The sequence below is a fragment of the Mercenaria mercenaria genome, chromosome 1 (genome assembly GCF_021730395.1).
Source record: "Mercenaria mercenaria strain notata chromosome 1, MADL_Memer_1, whole genome shotgun sequence".
Classification (NCBI taxonomy): domain Eukaryota; kingdom Metazoa; phylum Mollusca; class Bivalvia; order Venerida; family Veneridae; genus Mercenaria; species Mercenaria mercenaria.
Window position 1 is genome coordinate 103,665,876 of NC_069361.1, and position 15,473 is coordinate 103,681,348.

A 15,473-nucleotide genomic window follows, 5' to 3' on the forward strand; every position below is an offset into this window, starting at 1 on the left:
CACTAGGCCAGATCAAAGAAAAATCTTTTTAACACTAGAGACCACAATTTAAGTTTGAAACTATGAGAATTGGGGTCAAAAACTAGGTCACCCGGTTAAATCAAGGAAAAACTGTGTGTGTGCAATAGGGGCTGCATTTTTGACTGGATATTCGTGAAATTTGATCAGAATGATTTTCATGATGAAATCTAGGTCAAGGCTGAATCTAGGTCATCTGGGGTCAAAAACTAGGTCACCTGGTCAAATCAAAGAAAAACCTTGTGTATGCATTTTTCATTTGATGTGCATGAAACTTGGTCAGAATGTTTGTCTCTATTAAATCTGGGATGATTTTTATCTGGGTTACCTGGGGTCAAAAACTAGGTCAAATCAAAGAAAAAACTTGTTTACACTCTAGGGGCCACATTTTTGATTCTGTCTTCATAAAAGGTGGTCAGAATGTTTATCATTAATACCTGGATGCTTTTGAATCTAAGTCATGTGGGGTCGAAAACTAGCTCACTAAGTCAAATAAAAGGAAAATCTTGTTTACACTCTAGAGGCCACGTTTTTGCTCTGTACAGTCTTCTTGAAACTTTGTCAGAACGTTTGTTTTCATGAAATCTTGGATGAGTTCTAATCTGGGTCATGTGGGGTCAAACCTAGGTTAAATCAATGAAAATTCTTGTTTAAACTTTTGCCACATTTTTTGTCCAGTCTTAATGAAAATTGGTCAGAATATTTGTATCCATGAAATCACTAGGTCAAACATGTTTACGCTGTTATGGTATGTTACTCAGGTGAGCAACCTAGGGCCATCTTGGCTCAGTAACTTGAGAGATAGATTGCAATGAATAAAGGTAGCTTGCATAGAGAGAGAGTTTGGAACTACATAGAGGCTACTAGGTTCAAACTTCAAGGTCAAGGCCACTGTTACTAAAATTAGAATAAAAGGTTTCCTTAACTTTAGTTAACATTGATATACTGAAATTAAACTTGGCCTATGTAGGTAGCTTATAGAGAAAAAAAAACAAGATTGGGATAATATATGGAGTCATAAGGGTCAAGTTCAAGGTCAGGATAACTTAATTAATCTGCACACTTACAAATTACCTTACTATACTCAAACTTGATGTTTAGCAAGTTTATATGAAGAACTGGCTTTGGATCACGGAAACTAAAAACAGAATTATGGTTTCCGCTCAATATCTTTGGTTTTAGTACCCCTTTTGCCTGCAAATTTGGAGTATAGATAGCTTCTACCAAAGACAGAGGTTTGGAATATATTTGGGGGCCATAGGGTCATGGTGAAACAAAGGAATTGAGTCAGGCATGATATATGACATTGACACAGCTACATTTGTTGTATGAGACTGTACTTCTGAATAGCATGATTGGATCAGTGAAGTATGTATAACAGAAACAGAACATGATGGTGTGATGCAAAGTTTGAAAACCTGGTTATCATGAAATTTCCACATTTCTTGTATTTGTTAAAATGAGGAGGAGAGGGGGCAGGGGACATGGTCCCATTTTGAAGCTGCCACAACAAAAAAATAATATTCCCTTTGAATTTGCATGTGTATCAAACTGCAAATTTTATAAAATACTGTGTTTTCAAATTCAGACTTTACATTGATTGTGAAACAAGTTCTTTTAAAGCCCTGCTCCGCCGCTATTCAAATTCTATTGTGTGTATGCAACCCATGATTACAATAGGTAACAGTTAACGGCCACACGCCACACTTTAGCATAGTTTACTTTGTTTCAATATTTACACAACTGTTCTATTGTTCTGTGCAGGTTAATAACTAGGGATGGCAACGAATATTCGAATATTCGTTCATGACACGAATATTCGAATACTGTTTCACTATTGGAATATTCGGAAAAAAATATAAGATAATAAGAAATAAACGAAAACCAAATGAAAGATCCAGTATTTTCGTTTATCTAATTTACCAAACTTTGCTTTCATAGTAGATACGCCTGAAAATGGCTTCTGTCACTGTCAGACGTGTCACTTTGTATATTAACGTGCCGAGATTGTACATCGCTATAGTGATGACATCGTACCCTGTAGTAAGTACCGCTAATTGCTTACCTTTAGAAATTCTATTGGTCTCTAATTGATGTAAATCCGTTACAAATCGCCTTGTTTTCGGTAGGTGCGAACCGCATGTAATTAAAAATCATTAGAAAGCACTTGAACTAATGACTCGGTTTTCATTCAAAGTCGATTTAAGATGTATTTGAGTAAAGAAAAGTACCGAAAAGTGTTGAAAACAAGTCAAATGTGATGAATGTTATTTTAAAAAAAAAAAAAGTTTAGGTTTTTGAAACTTTTTTTATTATTTTAATGAAAACGGAACATCCTCTTGATAATAAATGCAGTTCGTATGGAAAAAAAAATAGTATAATCTACTCAATATTCAGACAAAGGGTAAAGCTAAGCAAAATATATCTTTTATTAGACACCCCCACAGTCTTAATTTTACACTTCGTTAAATTGAAAATATTGTTCATGCTATTACGTGAATCTACTGTCAAAATGAAGCAATGCCGCCTGTCTTTTTAAAATAATTCACGCGATCATCCAATAGGGTGTCGGCTACGTGTAATATCTGTGGAAAGAACCTTACTTACGGGAGGGCCATGTAAAAATAAGTAAAAACTATATAAATTATATGTAAATGAAGGAACAAATATTTTATATTCAAAAAGATGAACAAGAGCTGAGAACGATTAGTCAGTTTTAATTCGTCAATGTCTGAATTACTTCCGGTGTAAACGAAAGTAGAATTAATGCAGATCGCTGCTAATTAGGGTACGATAAATCATAAGATTTTGAGTTTATTTGTTGATCATTTGATGACCGAATATTCGAATATTCGTTCGAAAGGTTGACCGAATATTCGAATACCAAAATTGCTATTCGTTGCCATCCCTATTAATAACCAAAATGAATACCTACATACCATACCTGCGCACGTGCACAGGTATCATACCATACCTGCGCTCGTGCACAGGTATTATACCATACTTGAGCACGTGAAAAGAATGTTAGATGAGTTAAAAATGTAATGTTTATTTAATGTGTTATTGTCCGTAAGTAATGACCTGACACTCCGTAAATTAATTTTCCATGTCTGAAGTTAAATAGCGATATAAATATTGCATATATATTTCTGTACTGTATAATTTTCACAATGTTACATGTGCAAATAGCTGTGTGGACAAAACGTTTAGCTACTTAACTGTATTTATGGCTCAACTCCTGCGTATGTACCCCAAATTTTATCGGTAGAAATATTGCCATACTTATCTGATCAAACCTTATGGTCTATTTATAAACGTTATAGAAAATGTTGAATAAAAGATATTTAAAAGTATCTCTGATAGAAAGACAAAGTATTTCTCACCAGCGTTTCCTGAAAATGAATACTAGATCTACAAGAGAAAACAATCAGATTTCGTGAAATATGTTAAGCAGATATTGTAAGAGTAAAAGTAACATTGATAACAACATTTCATTGAATTAAAAAAAATGGTCTGAGGTGATTTTGCGTGGAAACCCCCGATAAAACTGGTGAAGATAAATGAGTGCCAGGTCGGTACTTACGGACAATAGACAATACCTTAGTCAATTAGCATTTACAAATGAATACTTATTCTTTCAAATATTGTATATTTTGACCTTTGTAATACGATCTTCATGTTTTCATCTACAAGATACATTCATGACACAGTACTTAATGAGAGGAGTAGAAGAAGATAATCATTAATCATTTACATTATTAGATGATGATGATGATGATGATGATGACGAATCCATGACCACGAAGAAACCGTAAATGTAGAGCCCGAAACTATGTTTATCATGAAAAATGTTTTATAAACATGCAACAAAGTGTGAAGTTGTGCATTAAAAGATAAAAAAACAACAAAACAAAAAACAATGAAACAAAGTGCGGACTTTTCATTCAGTTTAACAGATAAACAGACGATACCATTTTTGGATACATAATTTTTAAGGTATAGGTCCATGTTACGGAGAAAAAAGGTTCGAACGTCATCAAATCATAGAAAGAAAGCATTGTTTTACATGAAAATTTAACAGCATATAAAATATTTATATTATTTTACAAAACCATTGTCAATTTATGCATATATTTATTGAATTCCGGAAAGGGACTGCATGAAGGGGCCACACTTCTGGACAGTTCAGTGCCTTTAAAAACTCACTATTTTTAAAAAGCTGTTACATGTCTTTGTTTTGATGCATTTGCAACATCGTACGAGAGTTTAAACTTTACATAAGTATGTAAAACATCGTTTTTGACCATTGTTTACATTTATTTCTTTACAAATGGCATTCTTATTTACAGGGGGACAACTCATTTTGAATAATTTTAGTATCCAACTCTGTGGGACAGAACAGTAAAATATGTATTTGACAGATAAGTTTTGTGTCAAGATGCTGTTCATTTACTAAAAAATCTGTTGTTTTGTGATATACTGTTAAACCTTAAATATCACTCCATGAGAATGTGAACTTCAGAAAGTGAAATATTGATGTTAAAGAGACCATACTGGTGCGTTGCTTGTTTTTCTGTAAAATGAAACGAAGAAAAACTCCAAACAAATAATCTGCTAACAAAATGCATTTACATTGGCGAATTAGTAGAACTTTCATAAACGTTTTCTAATATAATTTTACGTATCTAAAGGACCTCAGACATTTTCCTATTCAGATTGCCTATCCGATTAAGGAAAAAGTGACATAGGGATAGACTTCTGAAATTGCATAGTTATGATAGTTGAAGATCATTTCTTGATAAATGCAACTTCATTTTACAAGTTTATGAACAAAAAAGAAGACCTTGTAGACATTTCTCATTCTCTTTTCTATTAAAATATGAACATAAATCATTTTTACGTTTTAAACATCTTTCCCACCGGTGACGCAACAAAATAGTTCACATGCCTTTGTAAATAATTATTATATACGTATGCTGCAAAAATGGCACTTGGTCACAGGTGGGAAAGTGTTTAAAACTGAAAAAAACTATGTACAGGGTGTTAGCAAATAAATTTTTACATAAATATTTGACACTTATTGCATGTGTTTCCTAAACCTTACATAATTTATATACAGCTTTATTCATTTTTGTAAATATTTCAAGTACAGAAAACACTAAACTAAATAAATAGCGGACATAGAAAGTCGTAAGTCAAGAACCAAGCAAGTGGCTTCGACATATTACATATGTGTCTTCAACTTAAACATAACAAAGAAATACAAACGAACTTCTATGGGAATAGTGCCATTTAGGTGCAATTTAATTTTTTTACCTTTTGTAGGACACAGTTGAAGCAAACCTAGAATGCATTTTAAGAGCAGCATTTGCTTTTATTCGATCCAGCATACTATATCCTAACAGAACTACACCAGACACTATCTCATTAACTAACCTAGTTGCTTCCAGAACTTACACTGACACCCATAGAACTTAAATACTGACTCGCCCATAACTAACACTGACACTCCCAGAATTAACATCAATTCGCTCACACGTCTGAAACTTATTTCGAAGCCAACCGAAATACTAGCAAGGACCTCAAAGAACTAACACAGACACCCAAAGAATATCTATATAAATGTTGATACTAATTAGTGAAGTTCTGTTCCACTGATATAAAATGCTAAAAGTAAGGCATCCATGAACTGGCAGTGAAATAGGCAGTCTCCTGCACCCCTCCGTCTCAACTGAAAAAGGCCAACTACATGTACGCCAATGTATGGCCAGCTACACCACTGCATGTATTCAATAATAATCCTCCACATAATGCCCGGTCAGTATTGTACATGTGTATAAATACAGTATATAATAGCAAAAGATGTATAGAAAACAAACAATAGGATATGATCAATGCATCAGTGTTATCATGGGCACTCGGGTGGAAATAACTGAAGTACAGTTAGGGACCAAATGTTTTGTTCTATTTTATTTTTTCCGTTTCGTTTATTTTTTCAAAAATGTCAGTAAAACGGATAATCTGCATGGTATCAGTTTATTTATTGTGTTAAAATATTTCATAGTAGACATACCTTAAATACCAATGCTTATTATCCCCCGCCGATGAAATCGGGAGGGGGGTATTGAAATGGTGTTGTCCGTCCGTCGGTCCGTCAGTCCATCCGTCCGCAGCCATTTCTCAGTAACTACTTGGTAGAATTTCATGAAACTTGAAATAAACATGAACCAACATACTGCGATGATGCCCGTCAAGTTTTTTTTTTGATTGGTCAATTTCCCTCAGAGTTATTGCCCTTGATTTAATAAAAAATGTCCGTCTGCAGCTATTTCTCAGTAACTAACAGGTAGAATTTCATCAGATTTGAAATAGACATGAACCAAGATACTGTGCTGATGCCCGTCAAGTTTTTTTTTTGATAGGTCAATTTCCGTCAGAGTTATTGCCCTTGATTTAATGAAAAATGTCCGTCTGCAGCCATTTCTCAGTAACTAGCAGGTAGAATTTCATCAAACTTGAAACAGACATGAACCAAGATACTGCGACGATGCCCTTCAAGGTTTTTTTTCGATTGGTCAATTTTCCATATAGTTATTGCCCTTTAATTGTTTAAAAATCCACAGATCTGTACATAACAAACCAACCAATTGGAAGAATTTCATTAAACTTCTTTCATTCTTTTCCATGAACATTTATTATAAACATGTGATGTTGTGTACCTACACCTGGTCACCACCTTACCTTGGTCCCCCCACCCACCATTTTTTTTTTTTTTTTTTTTTTTCATTTTTCATTTTCTATCATTATTTATAATCAACATGTAAACTGTTGTATCCTCACCCCCCGCCCCCCAGCCCCACCCAAACAAACCATTCATTTTCTTTTAATTTGATTTTGACTAATGAAATTATTTGCTTCTTGGTAACATTCTTAACTTTTTGCTGGATATATTTTTTTGCCGTTCCTCAACTCTGACCCTTTCGGCGGGGGATTCCAATTCATCGAATTTGCTTGTTTTAACTAAAAATACACATTTTAAATTTTTCAAAAATATGACCCTTAGTTACAAACTGTTCGAATTTCAAGAAAACGAATATGAAATAAAACTAACTTTTGTGACAGTTTGATAGGAATATAACTTATTTATCAGTATTTGAAGCTGTTATATAAAACTATCAGCTACTGAAGTCAAAACATAGCATTGAACTTAGGGCAAAATCCCTAGCATAATGTCCGATGTCCTTTACCTGCTGTTTTTAAAGTAATTCCCACAATAATTTTTTTTCTGACTGGGAGAAGGAAAGACTTATAAATTAATTAATAAAAACTAACAAATTAATATGACGTTGTGTAAGTCAGTTACTTACCTCTTAGATCGGTGTTCATGAATTGAAAATACCCGCGCTTGTGCGGTAACACCTCGAGTGCTACGTGCTCTTGGTGTCACGATTCACACGAGCGCGGGTATTTTCAATTCATGAACACCTCCTACTCGGTTAGTAACCTACACATATTGTATTATACCCTGACTCTGTTTTGACAGGCGTCACTGTTCATAGTCAGGACTTTGACAATTTAAGGTTAAAAGGTAGGACTGGAGCAGGTCTTTAAATTGCAGTTATTTATAGCTTCTCTGTGCATTATTTGTCATCTGAGTCATTTACAGTTGAAACCGGTTTTGGTAAACTTGCATGATTTTTAGTGACTTGCCAGAATTACTTAAGCATGATGGATATATTTTATATCAGTAGCACAATTTTCACATATTGTTAAATTTTATAATGCCTCAGGCAATTTGATTATGAGTGAATAGAAAAATCCTTTTGCTCTGCACAGTCCACTGGTACAGTATACATGTATACTGACCAAAAGTGAGAGATTGTAACTGTTCAGTGGTATCACTTCAAAATTCATTTAATTCAAAAATTGTGGAAATGAAACCAAAAGATGTTGTGTGGAATTGCTGTAATTGAAAATGGTTTTAAGAAAATTGCTAAATGCAGTACTAGTAATAGTATGACCGTGGTAAGTTTTAAGGTGGATTTTAGACTGCGGTCACAGTGAGAGACTATTTCTCACTTAATTTAATATTTTCTAATGATCTGACTGCATTTGTTATCATTTCATAATGAATATTGTGTTTTTAGATCTGATTATTTATGAGTAAGAAAGACATTGTGTTTTATATAAAATCTACTGATGATTGTAACTATATATTGTAATGATATCAACAGAAAATTTATTTTTGAAATAATTTCAGTGCTTTTGATTGAGGTGATACCTGTGAACAGGTCTGAGACTTTCCCTGGATTGAGAGACATTCTCTCGATCTAAACATTGTCTCTCGTTTGAGAGACAAAATGTCTTTCGATTGAAAGACTCAAATTAGCTTAAGCAATGAAAATCAAAAAGAGTAATTAAAACTCTCTTTTTAGAATGCGCAAATTTATTTCAAATACAGAAAATTATCTTTCTTTTATCAAATTTTCAAAATCAAAATTATTTGGGAATTTTGTTTAAGCATTATAATGCTTAACTTGAAATAACAAGTTGTTTCAATGAATAAATAATGCGACTGTAATGAAATGATTGTTTTAATAATGATTTCATGTTTTTTCAACACTTAACAGGCTGGGCACATCTCCCAATCGGGGTAAATTACCTCGTTCGGGGTAATATACCCCGATTGGGGTACAACTAGAACAATAGAAAAGCACAAATATATATATATTTCTTTTTTCTTTAAAGTGCTAACATAAATATTTTTACTACAGCTTTATATCGTCATAAAAAATATGCTTATGTACCATTTTATCAATTTTGCATATGTTAAAAAATGGTGAAAATCTGAAATTTTTACAACAAAAATCTGTCCAAAAAATTATCATATTGTCAACTGTTTATATCATACGAAGTTGACCTGAGAATATGAGCATTAGCACTGCCTTAATAAAAAAGTTATCAAAACTTTTGTACTTTTCTATTGTTCTTGTTATACCCCGATCGGGGTAATATACCCCGAACGAGGTAATTTACCCCGATTGGGAGATGTGCCCAGCCTGCTTAAGCTAAATACAGTCTTTCAATCGAAAGACATTTTGTCTTTCAAACGAGAGACAGTGTTTAATCGAGAGACTGTCTCTCAATCCAGGGGAAGTCTCCGACCTGATGAATATAAGAAGTATTTTGCAGCTCATTTCATCAAATTTGATCTAGAAAATGGCAAATTGCAATTTAAAATTTCTAATTATTTCTCCTGTTCTGTCACCTTTAAGCTCAAAAAACAAAAATGCGCTGAAAACCATAGTAAAGTAGACAAACTGAACTCCTTGATCACTTTGTCAAAAAAATTTTTTGTTGGGTTTAACATCGCACCAACACAATTATAGATCATATGTTGTCTCCCTTGATTTCTTCTTTTATATCGCTACTTTTTGGTTAGATCTCCTGCTGTGGGAATATCTTCAGCCTTACACGAACTAATATTTTACAAGATTTGAACAGGCTATTTTTCCATACCACAGTCTTGCTAGCATTGTGGACTATGTAGGCCAAGAACCATTTATAACCAGTCTCCATTTTGTTAGACTTATGGCCCTTTTTGTACTTAGAAAATCTGAAGTATAACTCCTTTCTTGCGTATTGTCCAGCACTTGCAGACGAGAGATGGCACCCAGAGGCGGTGCTCTTGTTTGATGCACTTTCATCATAATTCTGTTGTTACTTAGATTACTGAGATTTGACACAAAGTAAAAGTGATGTCTACCATCACCAATCACATCAGGGGCATAATCAGAGGCATTAATCTCTAAAGTGATAGCTCTAGTTTCCTCAGATTTGCAACATATTTGTTGTTAATTATACACTGATTATACGTTGTTACCCTGTTTATTTCCCGTTGCCATTTTTATATGTTTTTTTTCTTCAGTGTATTGTTAGAAAAGTCAAGAAAAAACATGTCGGAAGTGCGTGGTGCATCACAGGCAAGTTTTGCCAGCCAGTCACAGTACTCCGAGTCTACTGTGATTAACCAGGACCTTGGGGATGTACCTGACCTGTTTGTACAAGAGGATTCAGCTTTCATAGCCCCTTATCCAACAAAGGTATAAACATGTAAAACATGTAACTTCTATTTTTTTATTTATTATAACAGAAAAAAACATCTGAAACTCACATTTGAAAACTGGAGATTGCTATTTGTTTTAATGAATACACATGCTTGCATATTCAGATGCTTGTTTTACCTAATCCTTTAAGTCTGGATTTCTGTGTTTCACATTCAGATTCTCTTGGATTTCTCTTTATCTTTGACTGAAAAAAAAATAAACTTTAAACTCTGTACTGTGTAGACTTTCAGTCAAAATGCAAACTTGAGGGTATACAGTCTCAGATTTTTGGTGCTGTTGAATGATTAGACTGTTCTATGTTGATAGAGATCTATTGCATTACTCCCTTTCAAAATAATGGTGGATGTCAATATATATCTTACAGGTAGTGATGGATTTATAATATATGTATATAACTTAGTTTGTCCTTGTACATATCTCATGCATTTGTAGACAGTTTATAATTCACATATTTATTGTGTAAGTAGAGCATATTTTAATTATCATATATAAATCTTATATTAATGTTTACTCAGTTAGAAGAGGATCTTATAGAAAGTGTAAAATCTGCCAAATCGCCGGTATGTATACATAATAGATACTCCCAAACAAAAACTCATTTCTTCCATTTCATACCAATATTTATGTCTTTGCTTCGATTAAAAAGATTTAATGCTAAAATGGCGACTGAATTTTTCGTTTATTAAAAGTGACATGAGTCTTGCCATCCTTGTCACCATGACTGCAGCAAAATGTCACTATATGTAAGATTTGTATCAAGGTATTATATTGCCACTGTTCTTTGGAAACCTTGTATGTTGGTTTTTGTAGCTTTTCAAAAATTAAGGAAAACAAAAATCCTGGATGATTTTTTTAGCAACATTCCAATTGGTTATCATTTCTGGTATTTATGCAGGTGGTGATACTAAGTACGACTGTTAGTGATGCAAAAGTCTTCTATGTCAGTTTTGGTCTCTTTTTCTAAATCAGAAAAAAAAACACTTTTTTTTGTTGTGGTTAAGGAAGGAAAAATAGGAAATCCCAGATGTTTTCAAATGATCTTTTAGCATTTTTATGCCCCCCTTCAAAGAAGGAGGGGTATATTGTTTTGCAGATGTCTGTCGGTCAGTCGGTCTGTCTGTCGGTCGGTCAGTCTGTATGTAGACCAATCTGTTTCCGGATGATAACTCAAGAACGCTTGGGCCTAGGATCATGTAGGTTGTTAGGAAGGTTGGTCATCACCTGCAGATGACCCCTATTGATTTTGAGATCTGTATGTCAAAGGTCAAGGTCACAGTGAACCTGAACAGTTGAACGGTTTCCGGATGATAACTCAAGAATGCTTGGGCCTAGGATCATGAAAATTGATAGGGAGGTTGATCATGACCAGCAGATGACCCCTATTGATTTTGAGGTCAGTATGTCAAAGTTCAAGGTTACAGTGACGGTTTCCGGATGATAACTCAAGATTGCTTGGGCCTAGGATCGTGAAAGTTGATAGGGAGGTTGGTCATGACCAGCAGATGACCCCTATTGATTTTGAGATCAGTAGGTCAAAGGTCAAGGTCACAGTGACCCAGAACAGTTAAACGATTTCTGGATGATAACACAAGAACTCTTGGACCTAGGATCATGAAAGTTGATAGTGGGGTTGATCATGATTAGCAGATGACCTCTATTGATTTTGAGGCCAGTAGGTCAGAGGACAAGGTCACAGTGACCTAGAACTGTTAAACGGTTTCCAGATCATGAAAGTTGATAGGGAGGTTGGCCATGACCAGCATATGACCCGTGTTGATTTTGAGGTCAAAGGTCAAGGTCACAGTGACTTGGAACAGTTAAATGGTTTCCGGGTGGTAACTTTAGAATGCTTGGGCCTAGGATCATGAAACTTGATAGGGGGACCAGCAGATAACCCCCATTGATTTTGAGGTCAGTAAGTCAAAGGTCAAGGTCCAAGTGACCCAGAGCAGTTAAACCATTTCAGGACGATAATATGAGAACACTTGGGCTTAGGATCGCAAAACTTAATAGGGAGGTTGATCATGACCAGCAGATGACCCCAATTGATTTTTAGGTCATTGGGTCAAAGGTTAAGGTCACATTGACCCAGAATTTAGAACATTTACCAAATAATTTCTGTTCCTTGTGCAATTACTGAATGCATCAAAGGGGGCATTTCGTGTTCTACCAGCTCTTGTTTCAATTGAATACTAGCTCCTGCACTTTCAAAGATAATGAAACAAAGTACCACCATTGAAATGCACAAATAAAAGTTTACTCGCCAGAACCTGCATACGCGGTTTGAAGGAAAGCGCTGCTGTACAGTGTGGTCTCAGGATGGCAACTAGTTTTGCTTGACACTCAATAACTTTTGATTATCAAGACCAATGCTTAAATATTTCTGTAGATTTTTATTACAAATTTAAAATTGTTACTGTTTCATAGATATATGATATCGGAAAGTTTATATTTTACAATTTATACTGTTTGCAGACAGTGAAGGTTTGGAAGTATCTAAAATGTTTTCATCACTCATAAAATGCATGCATACTCAATACCTGTATTAAACACATGCAAATAATTACTATTCGTTAATTAATAATTACTTAATAACTGCTAGGTTGGTATCATATTATGGCTGTTAGTATCTGTAGATAATGCTTTCATTTTATACATGTCTGTTGAAGGGCTAGACGTTAACTTTTGAAATCTCTTGCCCATTTGTATTTTGTACTGTTATGTACTTTTAAAAAGTGATTGTGATGAAATTGGTCTGAACTTTACATTTCACACCATGTTATTTGACTGGATTATTATTAAGTATTTAAGAGCACTGGTTACTAAAGATAATTCTAAGCATAAAATTTTACCCAAGACAACAAATTTTACTACATCAAGACATGGAAAATTTCTTTATTTTTATCAAATTCATTATTTTATACAACTATGGTATTTTACCTGAACTTAAATGGACAATTAAAACTGGTTATATTTTTCTTGCATACTTCACAGGAGTTTCTTGTGTTAATATATATTGATGTTGGCTAAATACTTTCTTACACCCTGGGGTGTAGGAAGATAGTGTGTAACAAACTTTATTGTGAATAAAACTTTAATTCATATGCTTCTGTAAGAAAATAGAGCTAAAAGATAAACCTTAGTTCTAAGTTATTTTTTCTATCATTTGTTGAATATCTTGAGAAAAGAATATATTACTGTTTGAAGGGGTGGATGGGAAGATCAGGCTCTCATGTAACTGGACACAGACTTTAAACAACCATGAACATTTACTCTCAAAGTGGATATTTCCATGATATGAAAGATTCTTACAGTCTTGATCTTGTTAGAACACAAACTACTTTTCTTATGTGTTATAAGTAGTAATATCTTCCAAATAGAAATCTTAAGCACATTTTAGTATATCTTGCTTATTTCAAACATGTGCTACAAAAAACAACAAATGAAGCACTTATCTCAGACAACCTGACAACCCTTAATGTCTAGCCCTGTTAGAGTTAACAGACTAAATTATTTTTTCTACCCATGGTATCAAAAACCAGGGGGCGTATAGTGTTTGAACTATCCGTCATTCAGTCTGTCACTCTCCTGTACTCAATTCATCTTGCAGTTTCCATCCAAGTCATGAAATGAAAATTGGTATGCATCATAAACATAAAATTTACCTGTTACTAGATTACTGTTGTATTAGTTATGTTATTTTTTCGAACTGTGTATTAATAGATTTTCATTTTTAACTGGACTATTCAAAGAGTAGTCGAAGCTATTCTACTTACCCTGGTGTCGGCATCACACCTTGGTTAAAGTTTTGCATGCAAATACATATAGCAATCATTTAAAGGTGTATAGCTTTGAAACTTATTTTTTCTTTTTCTAGGTCAATAACCAACCTCACAGGATCAAGTCCCATAACTCTGACATGTATCTTGGGCAAATTATGCCTCCTTTTGGACTAAGAAAATCCTGGTTAAAGTTTTGCATGCAAGTTACTATCTGCAATACTACTGCAGATATTGATTTGGAAATTCATGTGTTTCTTCGGGTTTATAAAACTAGGTCATAGCATCAAGTCCCATAACTCTGACATGTATTTTGCAAAATTATGTCCGCTTTTGAACTTAAAAACAACTGGTTAAAGTTTTGCATGAAAGTTACTAACTCCAATACTGCTGCAGATACTGGATTGAAACTCTACAGATATTCTAACATTTAGGTTAATAATCCTGCTTCTGGGACAACAATTTGAATAGTCGAGTATTTATTTTGGCTGTCTTATGGACAGCTCTTGTTATCTTGTGTACTTGACTTCTCCTTCAATTTTCATCCAATTTAAATGAAACTTGGTATGCATCATTAACATTAAGCAAAGATGCACATATTTTAGGCACTTTTGTGTACTATTATTTTCTCTTGAGTTATGCCACATTTTTGGACTTTGCGATATTACAATGACATTTGTACCTTGTGTACCTCCCACACTTTCCATCCAGTGCAAATGTAGCTTGGTATACATCATCAATATCAAGTGGACATGCACATACTGTTTGGATTTTTGTTTCTGATTTTTTTTTAAGTAAGCCCATTTCTGGACTTTATAATATTCTTTCAAGCATTTTCCAGAGGCATTTGTCATACAATGTTGACATATTTCTTGTTTACATTATTATATACCAAAACTGAATACTTACAATACACACTTACTAATCATTTCTCAGCATTAAAACTGCATGATTTTATGTTATTTTTTATACTTACAATTAAGAAGGAAGTAGGAGTTACAATTTCTTTAGTTGTTAGTTTTAAAGGGAACATTGTTCCTGTAATATCATTTTGCAACTGAAAAGTCCAAATGTGATTAACAAGGAATCTGTGTTGTAGCAGGTATTATGAGGTAAATGTTGCCCATTTTATCATAATGCTAACATAAAGTCCAAATAATTGACTGGGAATCTGTTTTGTAGCAGCAGAAGTTGCCCATATTATCATTATGCTAACATAAAGTCCAAATAATTGACTGGGAATCTGTTTTGTAGCAGCAGAAGTTGCCCATATTATCATTATGCTAACATAAAGTCCAAATAATTGACTGGGAATCTGTTTTGTAGCAGGTAAATGTTGCCAATATTATCATTATGCTAACATAAAGTCCAAATAATTGACTGGGAATCTGTTTTGTAGCAGCAGAAGTTCCCTATATTATCATCATGCTAACAAAAAGTTTTAATATACTGTACAATCATTTAATTTCGTGGGCATGAAATTTCGTGTTTTTGGTCAAAATGGCAATTTCGTGGGGATATGAATTTGTGGATTTCAGCATTTGAACAT

The 15,473-nt window shown here is 33.9% G+C and overlaps 1 protein-coding gene across 4 annotated transcripts in view; it reads left to right on the forward strand.

Moving 5' to 3' along the window:
- Positions 1-15,473, forward strand: part of LOC123528107 (uncharacterized) — a 63,226-nt gene that overhangs the window by 7,242 nt on the left and 40,511 nt on the right. For 3 of the 4 annotated variants that reach the window (XM_053519357.1, XM_053519353.1, XM_053519348.1), the window contains exons 2-3: positions 9,947-10,121; positions 10,661-10,705. In XM_053519357.1, the coding sequence (XP_053375332.1) occupies positions 9,975-10,121; positions 10,661-10,705 (192 nt within the window). In that variant the 5' untranslated portion in view covers positions 9,947-9,974. The remainder of the gene's footprint in view (positions 1-9,946; positions 10,122-10,660; positions 10,706-15,473) is intronic. The other variant, XM_053519361.1, reaches the window with a different exon arrangement.